Source organism: Lotus japonicus, chromosome 5, assembly GCF_012489685.1.
Source record: "Lotus japonicus ecotype B-129 chromosome 5, LjGifu_v1.2".
NCBI classification, from domain to species: Eukaryota; Viridiplantae; Streptophyta; class Magnoliopsida; order Fabales; family Fabaceae; genus Lotus; species Lotus japonicus.
This window is the reverse complement of record NC_080045.1, coordinates 56,092,890-56,108,764: the sequence shown is the minus strand read 5'-3', so window position 1 is coordinate 56,108,764 and position 15,875 is coordinate 56,092,890. Positions and strand designations below refer to the sequence as shown.

Below are 15,875 nucleotides of genomic sequence, written 5' to 3'. Positions count from 1 at the left end.
TGTAACATTGTAATTGCCATGTTACTGTTAAATTAATATGTAAGATGCTGCATATATTGTACTGCACAAGCAGAATACTTAGGTTTCACTTATACAGATCCGGGTTCGGGTAGGGTTCGGGTGCGGGTTTGGCCAAACCCAAACCCGAACCCGAAAGTGATCGGGTAAAACCCGAACCCGAACCCGAACCCATTTAACTCGGGTTTTCACCCAAGAAATCGGGTCGGGTCGGGTCGGGTGCCCATGGGTTCGGGCTTCTCTGCCATCCCTAGACGAGTACAATATAGCGAGCCAATAATCTCAAGTTATCTCTGTAATTTTGCTCATACGCATTTCTGGCCTCTCCATGTGCTTGCTGGTTCCCTCTCCTTCCTGTCCCGAGGAAACCACAGACTCTCAAAGACAACAAAGATCCTCGGAATATCCAGATTCCCTGCCACCATGAGTGCCTCCCTTATTGCGGCTTCTGCCATGAGGGGGGTTGGTGCCAATATGTTCCTAGTGTGTGACAGAAGGGTGGAACCAATGTTGTCTGTGATAACCACTGCAATAGTTCAAAAGCATGATTAAGCTTATATTATTTCATGTTTGGCGGTTTGGCAGTAACATTAATCCAATTTCACGTGTTTAATTTTGTTTTTTGGTCCAATCAATTTTTTGTTGGAGTCTTAGTCCAATCCAGAGTTCAACTTTTATTGGTCCATTAAGGGAAACCCAATAAACCATCGGAAAAAACCCAATAACCCGAATCCACTCATCTGGCCTTTCCCAAGTTTCATTGTTTAAAAATAAAAAAGACTTATGGGAGTGCTAAAGTAAACAAGAGTAATTTTGTTGACAAAAAGGAAGAAAAAAACAAGAGTAATTTTTCTATAGAGGCAAGTATGAAAGTCATGTGCAAAGTTTTTTTACTTTATGTTCATATTTTTTCTGTGTTAACTCAAGTATAATAAGATGTTTCATTATCAACGCACTAAATAATAGAATGTTAACCAATAATTTTTTCCATTCACATTGATAAATATAAATGAACTCAAAATATAAGTATAAGCAGTATATCAGTACATTCGATCATGTGGTGTACGCTAGAAAAAATAATTATAAAGGTAAATTCATTTGTACAGTTTATCGTTCAATTTTCATAATATCAATGATATTTTGTAGTTTAGTGAATAACATCTCTTCCCAAACAAATAAACTTATTCTCTACCTTTTCTTCCACACCCCCAAACATTAAGACTCCCCTTAATGTAGTGGCGAACAATTTGAAAATTATTTTAAGCAAATCAACCAATCCAAACATCGTCAGTTCGTCACCAATGTCTGGAATCAAAGGACTGAAACAAATTATTTTTAGGAGTACGTACGTTTGATAATTTAATACAACTCTCCAACTATATGTCATAAAAAGCTCTAAGGAACTTTGTGGGAGAAATTTCTTATATTTAAATGAATCAATAAGGATGTCAAAGATCAAAGTTTACGACATTTTATGATATAAATTTGTTGAGATCGTTTCAAAAATTAACCCTTATAAAATGGTTCAGTGTTCAGAGTTTAAACAGAACAATTAAAAGAAATTATAGTGATCATGTCTCACATTCAATTAATGGTGAGGTTCAGAAAATTGTACTTAGATCTGATCTACAAAGATGCCCACTACAAATGAGTGGGAACTAGTAATTAGAGGTGAAGGTCCGAGAATCCTAGCCAAAGTGGGATGGATTTGGAATGTACGAATTTCTTTAGGTCCATGATAGAGAGCTTTAGCCCTTTTGGGTTAGTCAAAATCTATTGTCTAGTTCAGTGCCCAAAACAAAAGTCTCTTTATCAGTCAAGTGCCTACACCCACTTTCAGGTTTATATTTGTTTATTGTCACAAGTTGTGTAAAAAGTATAAAAGAATCCATAAATGTGTGTTTGGTTTCATGGTAATTTCATAATTGTTCCGATAGACAGTTTTAGACTAACCACAGTACAACCCACACTCAAACGGGTTCAAATCGCATCAGGAGCAACCTAATTAGATCCTTCACCCAATTACACACATACATAATTGACCACGTCCTCAGCAAAGAACCGATAGCTTTAAGTTCCTATGTCTTGATCCCTAGCTATTCAAATCTCAAAACCCAAGGCTTTCCTCGACCCTCACCACATTATGGCCGTCCAACAATCAAGGTAAGGGTACAAAGGTCAATATATACTAGCCACTCATGAGTCATGACTACCCAAAAACTTCGCAAGCCCAACCTCAATAAAAGACAAGACATTGAAGAACACAAAGTACACATATTTCATAATTTTACTACCGCTTTTCGTCCACATTTTGACTTGAGCGTCGTAGTAATTTTGTAGATACCATACCTAATGCACCCAAATGACAAAGGAGTCACCCCAAAAGACGAAGAACCATCGATCTATCTCTCAACACTCGTCAAAGTGATTAGGTTGATTTCGTCCCATCTACAATTAATTTTGATATCGTAAAATTGGGATGAAAATATTAATGTATGAGAGTCATTTTGTAGAATTTGTTTCAGTAACAAAATGAATTCTGCTAAAAGCTAGCTAATTAAAGAGAAAGCAACTTCTCAGATGAATATAATTCATTAACATGAGATTTTTCCAACATTTATTGTTTTAGTTAGCAACTAAATTTCACATCACTCAACAAAAATTATTTTTCCATAAATACATACATCGAAACAAAAATTATTTTTCCATAAATACATACATCGAAACATAAATCACTTCATCTTCAACTCACTATTAACTAAAATCAAATTTACCAAAATCAATTGTGAAAAACATTCATCCAAATAACATATCCATTTATCATTGATCTCTCTTTATTAGTAACTCAGTTTAGTCGCATACCCCAGGTTTCTCTTTGAAATGACTCTTAAGTAGTGAGAAATATACATATGCACCAAATATCTTAAATTCTTATAGACTTAAATATGTTTTTAGTCTCTGATTTTAAGGAAAAATATAAATTGAGCCTCCAAAGCCTCTAAATTCTTTCTCAATAACCCCAATTTCACTCATGAAACTGCTTCTCTAGAGTCTTACATTCGGTGGAATATTTGAGGATGCACTTGATGTGTATATCGCTTTGAAAAGGTTTGACTTTTTTCCATCCTAGCAACATGGAAAGCGTACACAAGACTTCAAGACCAAATTAGTGTCGAACAACCAATTATTCTAAAAGTTTAAGTTGGTGGATAAGGACTAACTAAATAATCTTAAATCATATTCTAACACGCCCCTTTACGCAAGAGTCATTTGAACTTGAGGCATGGATAAATGCATGACGAACGCATTGTCGCGAGTGCGTGTCAAAGTATTCTGCTTTGAATGCAGTACAAGGTGTTGAACACCAGGATCGATCTCACGAGGACTCGGTGAAGTATTAATTGATAATAGAGTAAAACAAAAGCAAATAAAAAGTAGGTTTTTGATTGATTTGATAGAAGGTAACAAAGCAAATTAAATAGATCAGACAGAAGAGAGAAAGCGTTAGTCATCAATTATAACATTCAAGTGCAACAAACTTTCATTGGTTACAAAAGATTAATTCTTCCTTATTAATTCCCTAATTCGTGAGAACTAATTAACTAAGCGGAAATTAATTCACAGTTTCCTAAACTAAGCGATTAAGAAACAATTACGAACTAACATGAACTAAGCGAACATGCATCAACTCTTATTTCTAAAACTACGGAATTAAGGAAACCCTAAATCAGAAATATAGATGAAGAGGATTAATAAGATAAAATTCGCATTTAAGAATAGAACCTCAAGTTTGCAAACACAAGAATATTAAAAATCCTAAGACTAACTAGGGAGTTTAGCAACTCATAATAGAAAAGAGAGAGAGAAAGGAGGAGGAGGAGGTTACTAACAAAAGCCTAAACCTCACTTATTTATACTAATAGATAAACTTGTTCATCAAGTAACAATCCTTGTTATCTAAATCTTTTCTAAATCTTCACAAAATCAGACCCACATAAAGGAGTAAGCTGCTGAACACTCAGACATTCGCGGGTCCCATAATAATTATGAATCTTTAATTGAGGTAAACATGAGAGTTGTAGCTCTTTAAGTCAGCTTCGTGGGCCTTCAATTGGATCCTAATTCGGAGATTATAACCCAAGATATGATCATTTTAGTGCAGACTGTTCCAGACTCGCAGGATTAGCGGCAGCAACTTTGCAAGGTAATTATGACAACGTTAGAGGCTGATTCTCGAATTGTGCTGAAAATAAAAGTTGTAGGGAATTGAGTTATCTTTCCAACGACATATTATTCGCCCTATTTGGATATTTGTAGCTTCAGATTCAACCTATTCTAGAAAAAGAGTCACAAAAACTAAAAGTGTAGAATTAAGCACTTTTCTATGAATAATCCAATTAAGCACTAATGGTCAGAACATGACTAAGTGATAATAATTAAGCACCAAAATATATATAATGAAGCTTAGAAATACATACATAAAGTGCATAAATTGTGCGCTTATTAATGCACATGCCCACCTGCTATGTGCTTGAACTTCACTTTTTAATTAAAAAGTGAGGGGGCAAGGATCGAACTCTAGACCACAAGTTATAGAGGCTCTGATACCATTTCAAATAACCAATTATTTAAAACACTTAAGTTGTTGGGCAGAAGCTAAATGAAAGGTTTTATATCATATTCAACCAAGTCTTCTAAGTCAAAATTTTCAAGACTTATTTAGAAGAATGGAGGCAGTCAAGGGTACTAAAAGTCACAAGTCAAAGCTCCAGACAGTTTTTAGAAGTTAAATATTTATTTATGTATTGTAGGCCAAATGAATTTTACACGTGAAAATAACAGAGGCAAATCAATGTATCTAAAGAGCAATATATGGGACATGAATGATCTTTATTGGTTCTTTTAAGTCTAGTGGTTTATAAGCAATGAAATTATGCTTTTGTCTGATTTCAAATGTGTTGTAAAATACTCAAATTGAAAAACCGACTAGTTATCCGTTGATAACTTGAAGAATTAGGTAGCGTTTGGTAACGGAACGGAACATGACAGAACAGAACGGAACGGGGCAGAACAGGATAGAACATGACAATAAATGTTTTGTGTATTGTGTTTGGTAACTTAAAGTCAATAAAACATAACCATGATTTTAATTACATATATAACCCTACATGTTTAATATTTGATTGAGGAAAACAAATTGAACTCAATTGAACATTTTACATAAAAACCGTTTGTTATTGCTTACTTCATGAAATAATCACTTATTTCTTTTAAATAATCATTTATATATTGTTTAAGTTGTTTTAATATGCTATTGAAAAAAAGCAGAAACCTAATTATTTATTTAAGCTATTTTAAGTGCGTTTGTTTAGATTAAAAAATATTGATTTTTAACTATAATTTTTTTATTTTAAGAGATTTTGAGAAAAGCATAAGTTGATTCGTGTTTGACTACTCAAATTAAAATCACTCTTTTTTATCTCCTCTCATCTATCATCATAGATTTTCATTATAAGCTAAAGTAACTGATTCAAATAATCTGTTTTCAGCTTCAACTGAAACAAACACAAAAAAGTATTTTTTTATTTTAAAAGTATTTTTTCCAAAATAAGTTGAGTCAAACGCACTCTAATTTGCTCGTTTATCATTGCTTACATAAACTGATTTTACTTTTGAAAAAATAATTGATTTTATTTTAATTAAGTTGATTCGTGTTTGACTGCTCTAATTAAAATCACTTTTTTATCTTCTCTCATCTATCATCATAGATTTTCATGATAAGTTAAAGTAACTATTTCAAATAATCTGTTTTCAGCTTCAGCTGAAAAAAACACAAAAAATGTTATTTTGATGGAAAAAAGTGATTTTTTGATTTAAAAAGTGATTTTTCCTAAATAAGTTGAATCAAACGCACTCTAATTGACTCGTTTATCATTTTGCTTACAAAAAGTGATTTTACTTTTGAAAAAATAATTGATTTTATTTTAAGTGATTTTTTGAAAAAGTAGATTTTCATTTAACTGTCTACAAATATAATAAGTGCTTTCAATTTTAGAAGTGATTTTAAACTGTTTAGATACATACAATTTCAAATATTAATTAGGGGTATTTTTGAACTTGCGTTAAGAGAGTGCTCCGTTCCGTTCCACCCTTTTCCAGGGAACCAAAGTGTTTCGTTGCAGGAGCATTTTGTCTCATTTCGTTCCATCTTAAAAACATGACATACACAGAACGGAATCCATGTGTACTGTTTCGTTCCCTTCCCACCTGTCTACCAAACACTACCTTCATGTTCCGATGAACAAAAATGAGCAAGTAATAATTAAGTTGAAAATTCAACACTTCAAGAAGTGTGATGCGGACCAAAGTGAAAACAAACAAAAGTAAGAAAAACTTGTAAAGAGAAATGAAAAAAAAAATCGCGATTGATTGAAAGAAAACAGAAAAGTGGAAGGAGATCTTATTTGCATGTATCTTAGTGGTTGTGTGTCGTAATAATAGACGTAGACATTTTTAGAATGTTCAGCAGAAAAATATTCAACCTTTCAGAATTACATATTCCTATTCATAATATTTACAAGATAAACGCTACCGTGTGGATGGAAATAAATAAAGAAATCAACAAATGTCTAATCTATGTCATCTACTTGGCGTGACTCTGATGCTCCAATGTGTCGAACTCTTCACAAATGTCTTGAATTCACCAGTTACATCTTTGAGTCCTATAGTTGTTCTGAACGTGGACCAATGACTCTAATCGTGTATAAATGCCTCCCCCGTCTTGAGTGGGTGCTTGTGAACCGAGAGAATATGTCTTTGCCCAAGCATACTTTAATCTTTGATGTTACTTCAAACAACCAAAGACATTTTATCTCAATCTAAAGTGAACAACTTAGCATTTGGTTTTAATACCATCTTTGTGTTTAGGCAAGAGTCCTCCGAACTTTTTGTGAGTTTCATCGATAAGACTTCGAACTAATTCAAAGCCTTAATAGCTACTTTCGTATAACTACTCGATCTTTGAGTTACCATATAAGTAGTTCTTGACTGTGGCTTTCAATCTCACATTGTGACATGGCATTCGGAGCTGATCTCAAGCTCCTTTTCCTCTTGCTTAGGTAAAAACATGATTCTACTGTAAAATCACTCAAAATTGAACGTGCTTTTTAGGTCTGTCTAGCTAGTTACGTACGTGTGAAATTTAGTGCACCCTGTCACCAACAATACCACGACGTGTACACATAACGTCCACAAGATCAAATTATTTACAACATTATTTACTGTACTTAGCTCGAAATTATGGATAGCATTACCTAAAGAAGATAATTAAATATATATACTAATTAAAAGAGGAAAGGTAAAGCCGTAAAGGGGACCACTCTCTCCATAATAGATAAGTTTTGAGTCAATTTCAAGTATCTAGGGAAGTTGATTGTCCACACGAGCCCTATGAGATCCATATATTATATCAATCTTAAGTTTTGAACACTTTAACAGCACAACATCATTTTTACGCTTCCTTTTTCTCTCTATTTTTATCATACTATCATATCACACCATATATATCTAATGTCAAACATATAATATGAAATCATTTAGGTATTTCTATCAAACAATTTTCTTTTAAAGAAAATCTATATCAATTCAATTTAGCATAATAGTTCTTTTAACATTTAGTTCACTATTTGATTCTTGAAAAGTGCATATAACTTTTTTTCAAAGTGTCATATTTTCTTAATGTGATTTTCGATTTTCAAGATGATTAATAAACATAACTTTTTTATTTTGGTTTTTTATCAAACATATCTCTGACGACACTTTTTGAACATATACTTTTGCGGCAGTTTTGAACTGCTACAAAATATTGTAAAAATTAAAAGTGCCACAAAAATACATATCTATAGGGAGTTGACAGAAACGTGTATTTCTATATATAATCACTCTAATATATTAGCTATCACTTATTTCTCCTCTCATTGTTCTCTCACGCACCATTGATGCGTTAATGTTTGGTGAGCACTCAATAACGCCCGACATCTACAACACTTTGTTGGCACCGCATCAAAATATCGAGCTTTTTTTCACTTTTTTAACACTTTATGTCAATCTAATTAAATCGTCACAAAAGTGAGTGTCAAAGAGTTGTGGTTCACATTGCAACATTTGGGGTGTCCACACTATGATGAGTTTCTACCACTTATAATTTTCCATATTATATAGGGTCATGTCATCAAAAAATACAAACCTAACTCACACCAACGAAAGGGAATTGCCTGCCACTGTGTCCCCTTATAAAACTGTTCAGGAGGCGCCATGTCATCAGTGCAGCTAGCTCATGGTGCACATACACATGGACATGCACATTAATACATTATAATTAACCTTGCATAACCATCACAAGATCTCAAATCATATATAAATAGGTCACTTGGCCAGAGCTGAGAGCAACGTGTCTGTGTTTGACAGGTTTAAAGTTGACCCTTCTTCACCTCTTTTTATACCATACAAATGGGTGAGAGAGAAGCAGCCTTTAATATTAACTACAATTTCAGTGACAACACTGCTGAAGAAGATGGAATCATCATAAGAGAGCAAGATCGATTGCTTCCAATAGCAAACGTGGGGAGGATCATGAAGCAGATCCTTCCTTCAAATGCCAAAATCTCCAAAGAAGCTAAGGAAACCATGCAAGAGTGTGTCTCCGAGTTTGTGAGCTTTGTGACTGGGGAAGCTTCTGACAAGTGTCACAAGGAGAAGCGCAAGACGGTGAATGGTGATGATGTTTGCTGGGCCTTGGGAACACTAGGGTTTGATGACTATGCTGATCCACTGAAAAGGTATTTGAACAAGTACAGGGAATTGGATGGAGGGAGAGCAAATCAGAATAAGGGTAACAACAGTGGTGATGAGAACAATATTGAAGGATATCATAATTGTGAAGGTAAGCCACCACCAGCCCCTGGTTCTTCTAGTAACCCAGTAGCCATGCTCAAACTGAATGATAGGAGCAGTGTCCCACAGTCCAGGGGATTTTGAAACTGTTGTTCTACTAGTTGTTTGATTTTCTTTTCTGATTTAATTTTCTGCTAACCTTTGAGATCTATCCTTGTGTGATGTGAGAAATATATGTATACGCGTATACAACTTTTCTCATATATTTAGTGCTGATCTTTTTGTTCCGGGTTAATGACACCGGAACCGCGTGTTTGAAAACTTTTCTGCAATTGATTCTGAAGTGAGTAGCTTAATTGTGAGATTCAGAATTGCTCTGATGAAATATTAGTTGAGGTCAAACATTACTAATATATAGAAGCTAGGTTGAGTATTATGTGAGTTATATATATGGCTAATTGATCTTTTATTTTGCTCTTCAATAAAAACCTTGATTTCCAAAATGTCATGATGAACTATACCACAGGCATCACTAGACTTTTTGAAATTGGGAATTTGAAGATCTTAATTTGATCAATAACTCAGGCTGTATCCCTATATTGATTATCCCATGCACATCATCTTAACTAAAATTGGGAAATCGTGTTTCTTAATTTGAACTTTATATCTATGCATGGTTCTTTCTAGTTTTCCTCATGACGCTAGCTCCCAGCTGGACACTTTTCTATGTTATAACATGTTTGGATCAGTTTTTCTTTCTTCAGAATCAATTCTGAATCTCAAAAACTACTCATAGAAATTTTTCCCTGAAATTAATTTTAACTTTAGCATCAATCTGTAGAATGATTTTTACATATACAGATAGTTCATCTGTGGGGGGTGAATATTTGAAAAACACATATTAGTTCTCAAACATATATAGGGGATGATTACCTACAAAGTTTTCATTTCCATATTGATCTCATATGCTTGTGGTAGGAGTAGTGAAGAGATTTGAGTATCAGAGAACAAAAATATTGCAACATAAGTATAAGATCCAGTTTGAGATTTGCGTATTTGAGCTTAGCTTATAGTATAAATGCTTATGCAAGTGTTTAATAGAGTTTTTGTAAATAGTTTATGATTTACTTATGCAGTATTTTGAACTTATTTTCAAAAATTATTCATAATAGCTTATGAATAAGAGCTTAAGTTTATCCGTAATTATTTTCAGAATTTCATTTGTTTTGCCCTAATTAAGTGATCTAATGAATCTTAGATGAAAATAGGTTTACTGATTTCGATAGCTTTTGATGAGTAAACCTACAACATTGAAATATTCTCTAGTTTTGCTTTCAACCACAACCAATTAATTCACCTTAATTTTTTTTTTAAACAAAACACTTTAATAGAAAGGAAGAGTACCATGAGATGAAAGACTCATGAGCTTAATTTCACCACTTCTTCAAGATTCACTCTGTTGATTGATGTATGGAGTTGGGGCATCTCTTGTGTTCTCTGCTGTATTCTAATTTGACTATAAAAAAAGAAAGAAATGTTTTTCTCAGCAAAGAAAATAACCAAATGACAGGAAATGGTATTAGGTTCCATTTAAATCCCTTTCTTCCTTTTTTTTTTATCGATGCTAGCTTAGGGATTTTCACAAAATGTATTTATTATTTTCATGTTTGTTTGTGCTATTTTAGTCTTAACTTTCTAAAAAAAAAATCAGTTATATGATTTCAACACATGGACAGTTAAATGAGAACTCACTGCCAATTATGTAGGACATTGGTGAAATTAAAGAATAACTCCATCTCTAATTTTTTAGCTAACTTGTAGTAGTATTTTTTTGGTTAACTAGATGAGCACCACATTTCTTGGTGCATATCAAACAAATCTACAAAATGATAATTAGGGCTCGCCATATAAATTTTCTTTTTGATCATTATAGAATAAGAAGATTTATATATTGAAAGAGAGAAATTGAAATCACAAGAAGCAAGATGAAATTGAGATCTTCTTTCTTTTTAAAAACACTTGCAAATATTGATTTCGTTTTTTAGTATGTTTCGGGTCTCTTCGATCTACATGTATTTTGGTACACGTCATACCAAAAATACCTAGCTAATAACCCAACTTTACTTTTGATGAACTCAACTTAGCTTCACCCAACACCATCATCGTTGGCCAAAACTAGGGGTTACACTGTCATAACCATATATAACTCGGTTAGATGGTTTTAGCTGAGGAAAAGACAACCAACCTAACGCTTCGCCTAGCCGAGAAGACAAAACCGAGTCCACGCTTCACCTAAACATGAAGACAAAACCGACTTACACTACGCCAGAAATTACATTTTACAGCGCTTATTTTTTCATTTTTACAACGCTTAAGAAGCGCTGTAGAACGTACCGTTGTAGTACAGTCAAGCGCTTTTTTTAGAAAGCGCCATGTTCTACAACGCTTTTGCAAAAGAAGCGGTTTAGTAAGTGCATATGCTAAAGCGAATTTTAGAAAGAAGCGCTTTAAAAAGTCCTTTTACTAACCACTTCAGTTATGAAACGCTTTAATATAGGTGTTTACTACAACATTTCCATCAAAAAGCGTTTTAATATAAGTGCATAATAAAACATTCCTATATAGAAGCGCTGTAGCACTTGTTAAACATATATATATATATTTATGGGCAGTCTGAAGACATATTCTTGGGACTCAAGAGCCCAGGAAGTTCTATTTCCTTCAACTAGAATCACTACCACCACAAATTTACTTGCTTCACCAATACAATACAAAGAAAAACACCCCAACAAGACTTCCCAATGTGCCCCCCTGTTACCATTAAAATAAAGCAATGAAAATTGCAACATTCTAGCTAACATAGGAATTATCTATTGAAAAAGAACATAAGTAATTGCTCAAAGTTGACACAATCTTAGATTTTATGTGCTTGCTAAAACCTACATACTATATATTCCACTATGAAATTTTCGTTTCTCAAAACACCAACTCTGAATTGTTGCCTTAGCCTTGGGATAAAGTCTAAAATAAAATACAGTAATTGCAAGATAGAATTCAAGATAACATTAAGCATTGAAAAAGGAAGGGAAAAAAAGGGCTCTACAAATTTTTCTAACCTTTATGCAACTAAAATCTCAATCCAGAATTTTTGACTCTGAAGCATAAGGTGCTGAGGAAGAAAATGAAACTTCTATATCATTATACTCCATTCTGTCTACATTTCGCCGAAAGTTGCTTGTTGCTAACTCGAAAGGGCATCCACATTAGATTGCTGATCATGGGATCTACAAGAACACCGCAAGGAAAGATTTACAATCAATACATAACAATTCATAAAGCATACAAGATGAATATCAAAAGAACGTCCATTTTTATAGCCGCAACAACAGGCAAACGAGGGCATCTGCCTGTTCAACAAAGATGTACGTTGATGTTTACAACTCCAAAATGAAATCAGCTAATCCTAACTAATTCAAAATTCAGAAGATCACCTCAATTAAGGTAAGACATAAAAAGCTCAATGAAAGATGGGTAAATAGAAACACCCTGCATAGATATTAGATCTGAATGAAATTAAAATGAGAACATAGCTTGAATGAAAAAGAGAAATAAAAAAGATATGAAGTGTATAGATTGACTCCCACAAGTTGAGTATTGACATTAGATTAGCATATAACTGGAAATAGATAAATATATAGAAAAAATGCATTCACACAAGACACTATGACTTTCCATTGTCTAAATTTTTTTTTATAAGCCAGAATAATTATTATATACAAGCACAAGAGGTGCTTGAACCCGTTTAAAAGAGGAGAAAAATATCAAAATAAAAGGAGATAGTGAGTATACTACTCAGTATAGCACCCTGAAATTATAGCAGCATCAGGTACCCACCACTCTAATGGACTACTAAAACCAATATATCCCCACCATATACATAGTACACAACTGAAATTGACTAACTCACAGCCCAACAAAATAACAGAAGCAAGATGAAATTAGTGAGACTAAATTTGGAAACAAATCAAAGGCAGAAAAAGATCACGTGAGCACAGATCTGAAGCTTTAATACAATCCCATCATAACATAGAATCACCATGGTATCAACACACCAAGATAGAACATCCAACCCCACTTGAATTAACATTCATATCAGTATCAAAGCCTTTACTGGTTTACCAATGGTATACTGGTTTCTTTAATGATTTTCAGCTACCTTTATTATTGGGGGCGCTGTCTTGGATCCAAAAAATCTGTTGGAGCTGCTTGCTGCAGAACTGGAAAGTGTCTTTCTCAGGGGGGGATATATTGCAGTGCCTGGAAAGTAAACACATGCTAATAAATCAGCAATATCTTGAGTTGGGAATGACTAATGTCTTGCCTATAGTCGTAGGTGATTAACAATTGAAGTTGTCCAGTAGCCTTTTCTTTTGTTTCTCCTTTATATTCTCTTCTTTTGATTTTCTATTTCGTTTTGGGTTGATGCACCTGTAGTGCATCTCTTTCAATACAATTTCTTTGCTCTTAAAAAAAACCATTGCTGCAAATTTTTTGCTTTTTTACTTCTACCAAAAACCAGCAAAACTGATCACCAATTGGAGCTAGAACACAGCCAACACTCCACTATTCAATGACCGGGCACACACAACACTTTCCGAAGATGCTAAACATCAAATTACATAATTAAACTGGCAAACAGCTACAGAACTATGCTATAAAAAAGGATGCAGAGCAGACTAAGCTTGCAGCAGCACACATAACATGTATATCAGGTCATTGGTATTAATTCTGCTAAGAACAACTGTCTAAATCAAAGAGGTGATCAAAGAGGGAGTTTTGGACTTACAAATAGGTAGTAGAATTGGATTGGGAGAAGCCTGCGTGAGGTAGTAGACATTGTGGCTTCGGTGAGGAGCTTCCTGCGAGAGAGAAATTGTGAATCAGAGGTAACAAATATGAGGGAAATCAAGAATAAGAGGCCAAAAACCAACCGGTTCCTTTTCCAGCAAGCTGGTCTTAACTCCTCTGCTGCTGCGTTAGGGTTGGGGTCGTTGGAGGAGGAGGAACCAGTGGCCACTCCCTTTCTCTCCCATGGCTGCACCACCATCACCACCTCCTTCTCCTTCGTGATCACCACCACCTCCCTTCCTCCTTCCTTCCTTCTAAATCGCCTCCACCACGCTCCTCTTCTAGCCACCGCCACGCACGTCGTTGGATCTGTTGCGCCGCGTCCTCTCGCGCCGCCACGACCCACCGTTCTCCCTCGCGAGGTTCCGATCCACCACTACTTTTCCTCTCACGCGCCGCCACGTTCATCGCTGCTGTTCGCCTCCCCTTTCCCCTCTGAATCTATGTGTTTTGCTGCTGGTTTTAGATGTGATTCATGTTCGATACAAGACTTGTTTGGAAAAAGAAATGGAGATTTAGGGGTTTCTCACGTTAAGGAACCAACCTGCAGATGAGGGAGACTGGGAGAGTGGAGGTGCGGGATTTGCGAGAACGTGTATTCCAATTTTATTTTTTAAAAAAAACTTAAAGTTCTTCTAAAGCGTTTTATTGAGTGAGGCGCGGTAAACACACAATTTTCTTAAAGCGGTTTTGAACAGAAACGCTATAAATATATTGTGATTTTTTTATCTATCATTATTAGCACGCTCTCTCATATGGAGCGTTGTAAATAATCTAATATTTTAAAGCGTCTTTGAAAGAGAAGCGCTTTAGAATATTCATGCGTAATTATTAAAGCGTTTTGTCTAATAAACGCTTTAAAACAGGCGCTTTAGTATGTAATTTCTGGCGTAGTGTTAATAATTCACCTAGTCGTGCGAGGGGACCAAACCAACTCAACCAGTATATAATACCGAGACACCACCATATAAACTGACATATGACCTTAATGCCGAGACACAATTATGTTAAATAAGGTGCCCCTAGTTAGCCCATAGCTTCATGATCGAGGCACACTGATGACTCACATACAAACATTTGAGGTATGCCCGACTCATACCTTGATCATCTAAATGAAGGGAGCAAGTGTTGACAAATCCCGCTCAAACATTCATGGGCGAAACTTATGCAAAACCTAAAAAATCACCATCACCCTATAGGATCTCGAAAAATCATATCCCAATGTGTTTTCCGCCCAAAGTTTCCATTAACATAGTCTTCCTCGCATTAAACATGCATTCCTAAAAAGAGGAGCGGAAGCAGAAAAAGACTTATTCACCATTCATGAATGGGACAAAGTGACAACACATTCAGACTATATCCAAGAGAAAGCCTTAAAGCGAGTCGGACCTAATTAAGAGTGCTAGCTAGTGATGTTGAGACCATATCGGCTCCTCTAGCCTCGTACCTATATGAAAAAACCATTGTGAAAAGACCAAGATGTAGATCTAATCTCTTCTCCTATTTGCTGGCTCTTGTTTCTAAGCAAGAATTCTCGCTTCATGAAATTTAGATTGCAAGCGAAATTTTTAAGGCCTAGCAAGTTGTTCTCTAAAGTCTTGCCTATCAAAATCGTTACTCTACTTCAAAAACTGTTCAAGTTGTGAGAAATGATCGAGCAGAATGGAATTAATTTGCACACTAAATAACTATAGTAGTTGAACTGTTTACTACTATTAATTAATTTTATATTAGACTGGTGTGCACACATATAGATTATATACATATATCCCATATATGTGGGGTTAAAATGAGAAACAAGGTTACTTAAAAGACAAAGCTGCTTGTCGATTGGTGGAACCTTGTATCTATTTTTGACTTTTGACGGAATCCAGTTACTCATACAAACCATAATCCAATCTAAATCCATTGTTTGGGTAGTTGAAATTCAAAACTCTAGCGAAATCTTTGGACCACATACTTGTGGCTCTACTTCCCAGTTCCCACCCACACATGTTTTGTCGTATTGAATTGAACTCCACTTATTTCAGGGTCTCGATGAACCTGAAACTGACACG

At 34.8% G+C, this 15,875-nt stretch overlaps 2 protein-coding genes across 4 annotated transcripts; one reads left to right on the top strand and one right to left on the bottom strand.

Annotated features, from left to right (window-relative positions):
- Nucleotides 1-8,458: 8,458 nt before the first annotated feature.
- Nucleotides 8,459-9,231, top strand: LOC130720629 (nuclear transcription factor Y subunit B-4-like). Its single transcript, XM_057571300.1, has one exon. The coding sequence runs from the start codon at nt 8,527-8,529 to the stop codon at nt 9,052-9,054; it is 528 nt and encodes a 175-aa protein (XP_057427283.1). The 5' UTR covers nt 8,459-8,526; the 3' UTR covers nt 9,055-9,231.
- Nucleotides 9,232-11,581: 2,350 nt separating this feature from the next.
- LOC130720630 (uncharacterized) lies at nt 11,582-14,445 on the bottom strand. 3 transcript variants are annotated; one of them, XR_009013194.1, is made up of 5 exons: nt 13,902-14,445; nt 13,757-13,829; nt 13,127-13,227; nt 12,402-12,456; nt 11,582-12,194 (listed from the first exon to the last, which is right to left on the bottom strand). XR_009013194.1 is itself a non-coding variant. In XM_057571301.1 (4 exons), the coding sequence occupies exons 1-4, from the start codon at nt 14,015-14,017 to the stop codon at nt 12,109-12,111; spliced, it is 372 nt and encodes a 123-aa protein (XP_057427284.1). In that variant the 5' UTR covers nt 14,018-14,445; the 3' UTR covers nt 11,582-12,108. The 3 variants fall into 3 exon arrangements, 1 of the variants encoding a protein (XP_057427284.1); XR_009013193.1 differs by lacking the exon at nt 12,402-12,456 and having other exon boundaries at nt 13,902-14,444; XM_057571301.1 differs by lacking the exon at nt 12,402-12,456 and having other exon boundaries at nt 13,757-13,825.
- Between the last annotated feature and the right edge of the window lie 1,430 nt (nt 14,446-15,875).

Coding starts and splice junctions, on each gene's coding strand:
- LOC130720629 (XM_057571300.1), top strand. CDS start 8,527: ATGGGTGAGAGAGAAGCAGCCTTTAATATTAACTACAATTTCAGTGAC.
- LOC130720630 (XM_057571301.1), bottom strand. CDS start 14,017: ATGGTGGTGCAGCCATGGGAGAGAAAGGGAGTGGCCACTGGTTCCTCC. Junction 13,826..13,901: donor GCTTGCTGGAAAAGGAACCG/GTTGGTTTTTGG, acceptor TCTCGCAGGAAG/CTCCTCACCGAAGCCACAAT. Junction 12,195..13,126: donor CAGCGCCCCCAATAATAAAG/GTAGCTGAAAAT, acceptor GTGTTCTTGTAG/ATCCCATGATCAGCAATCTA.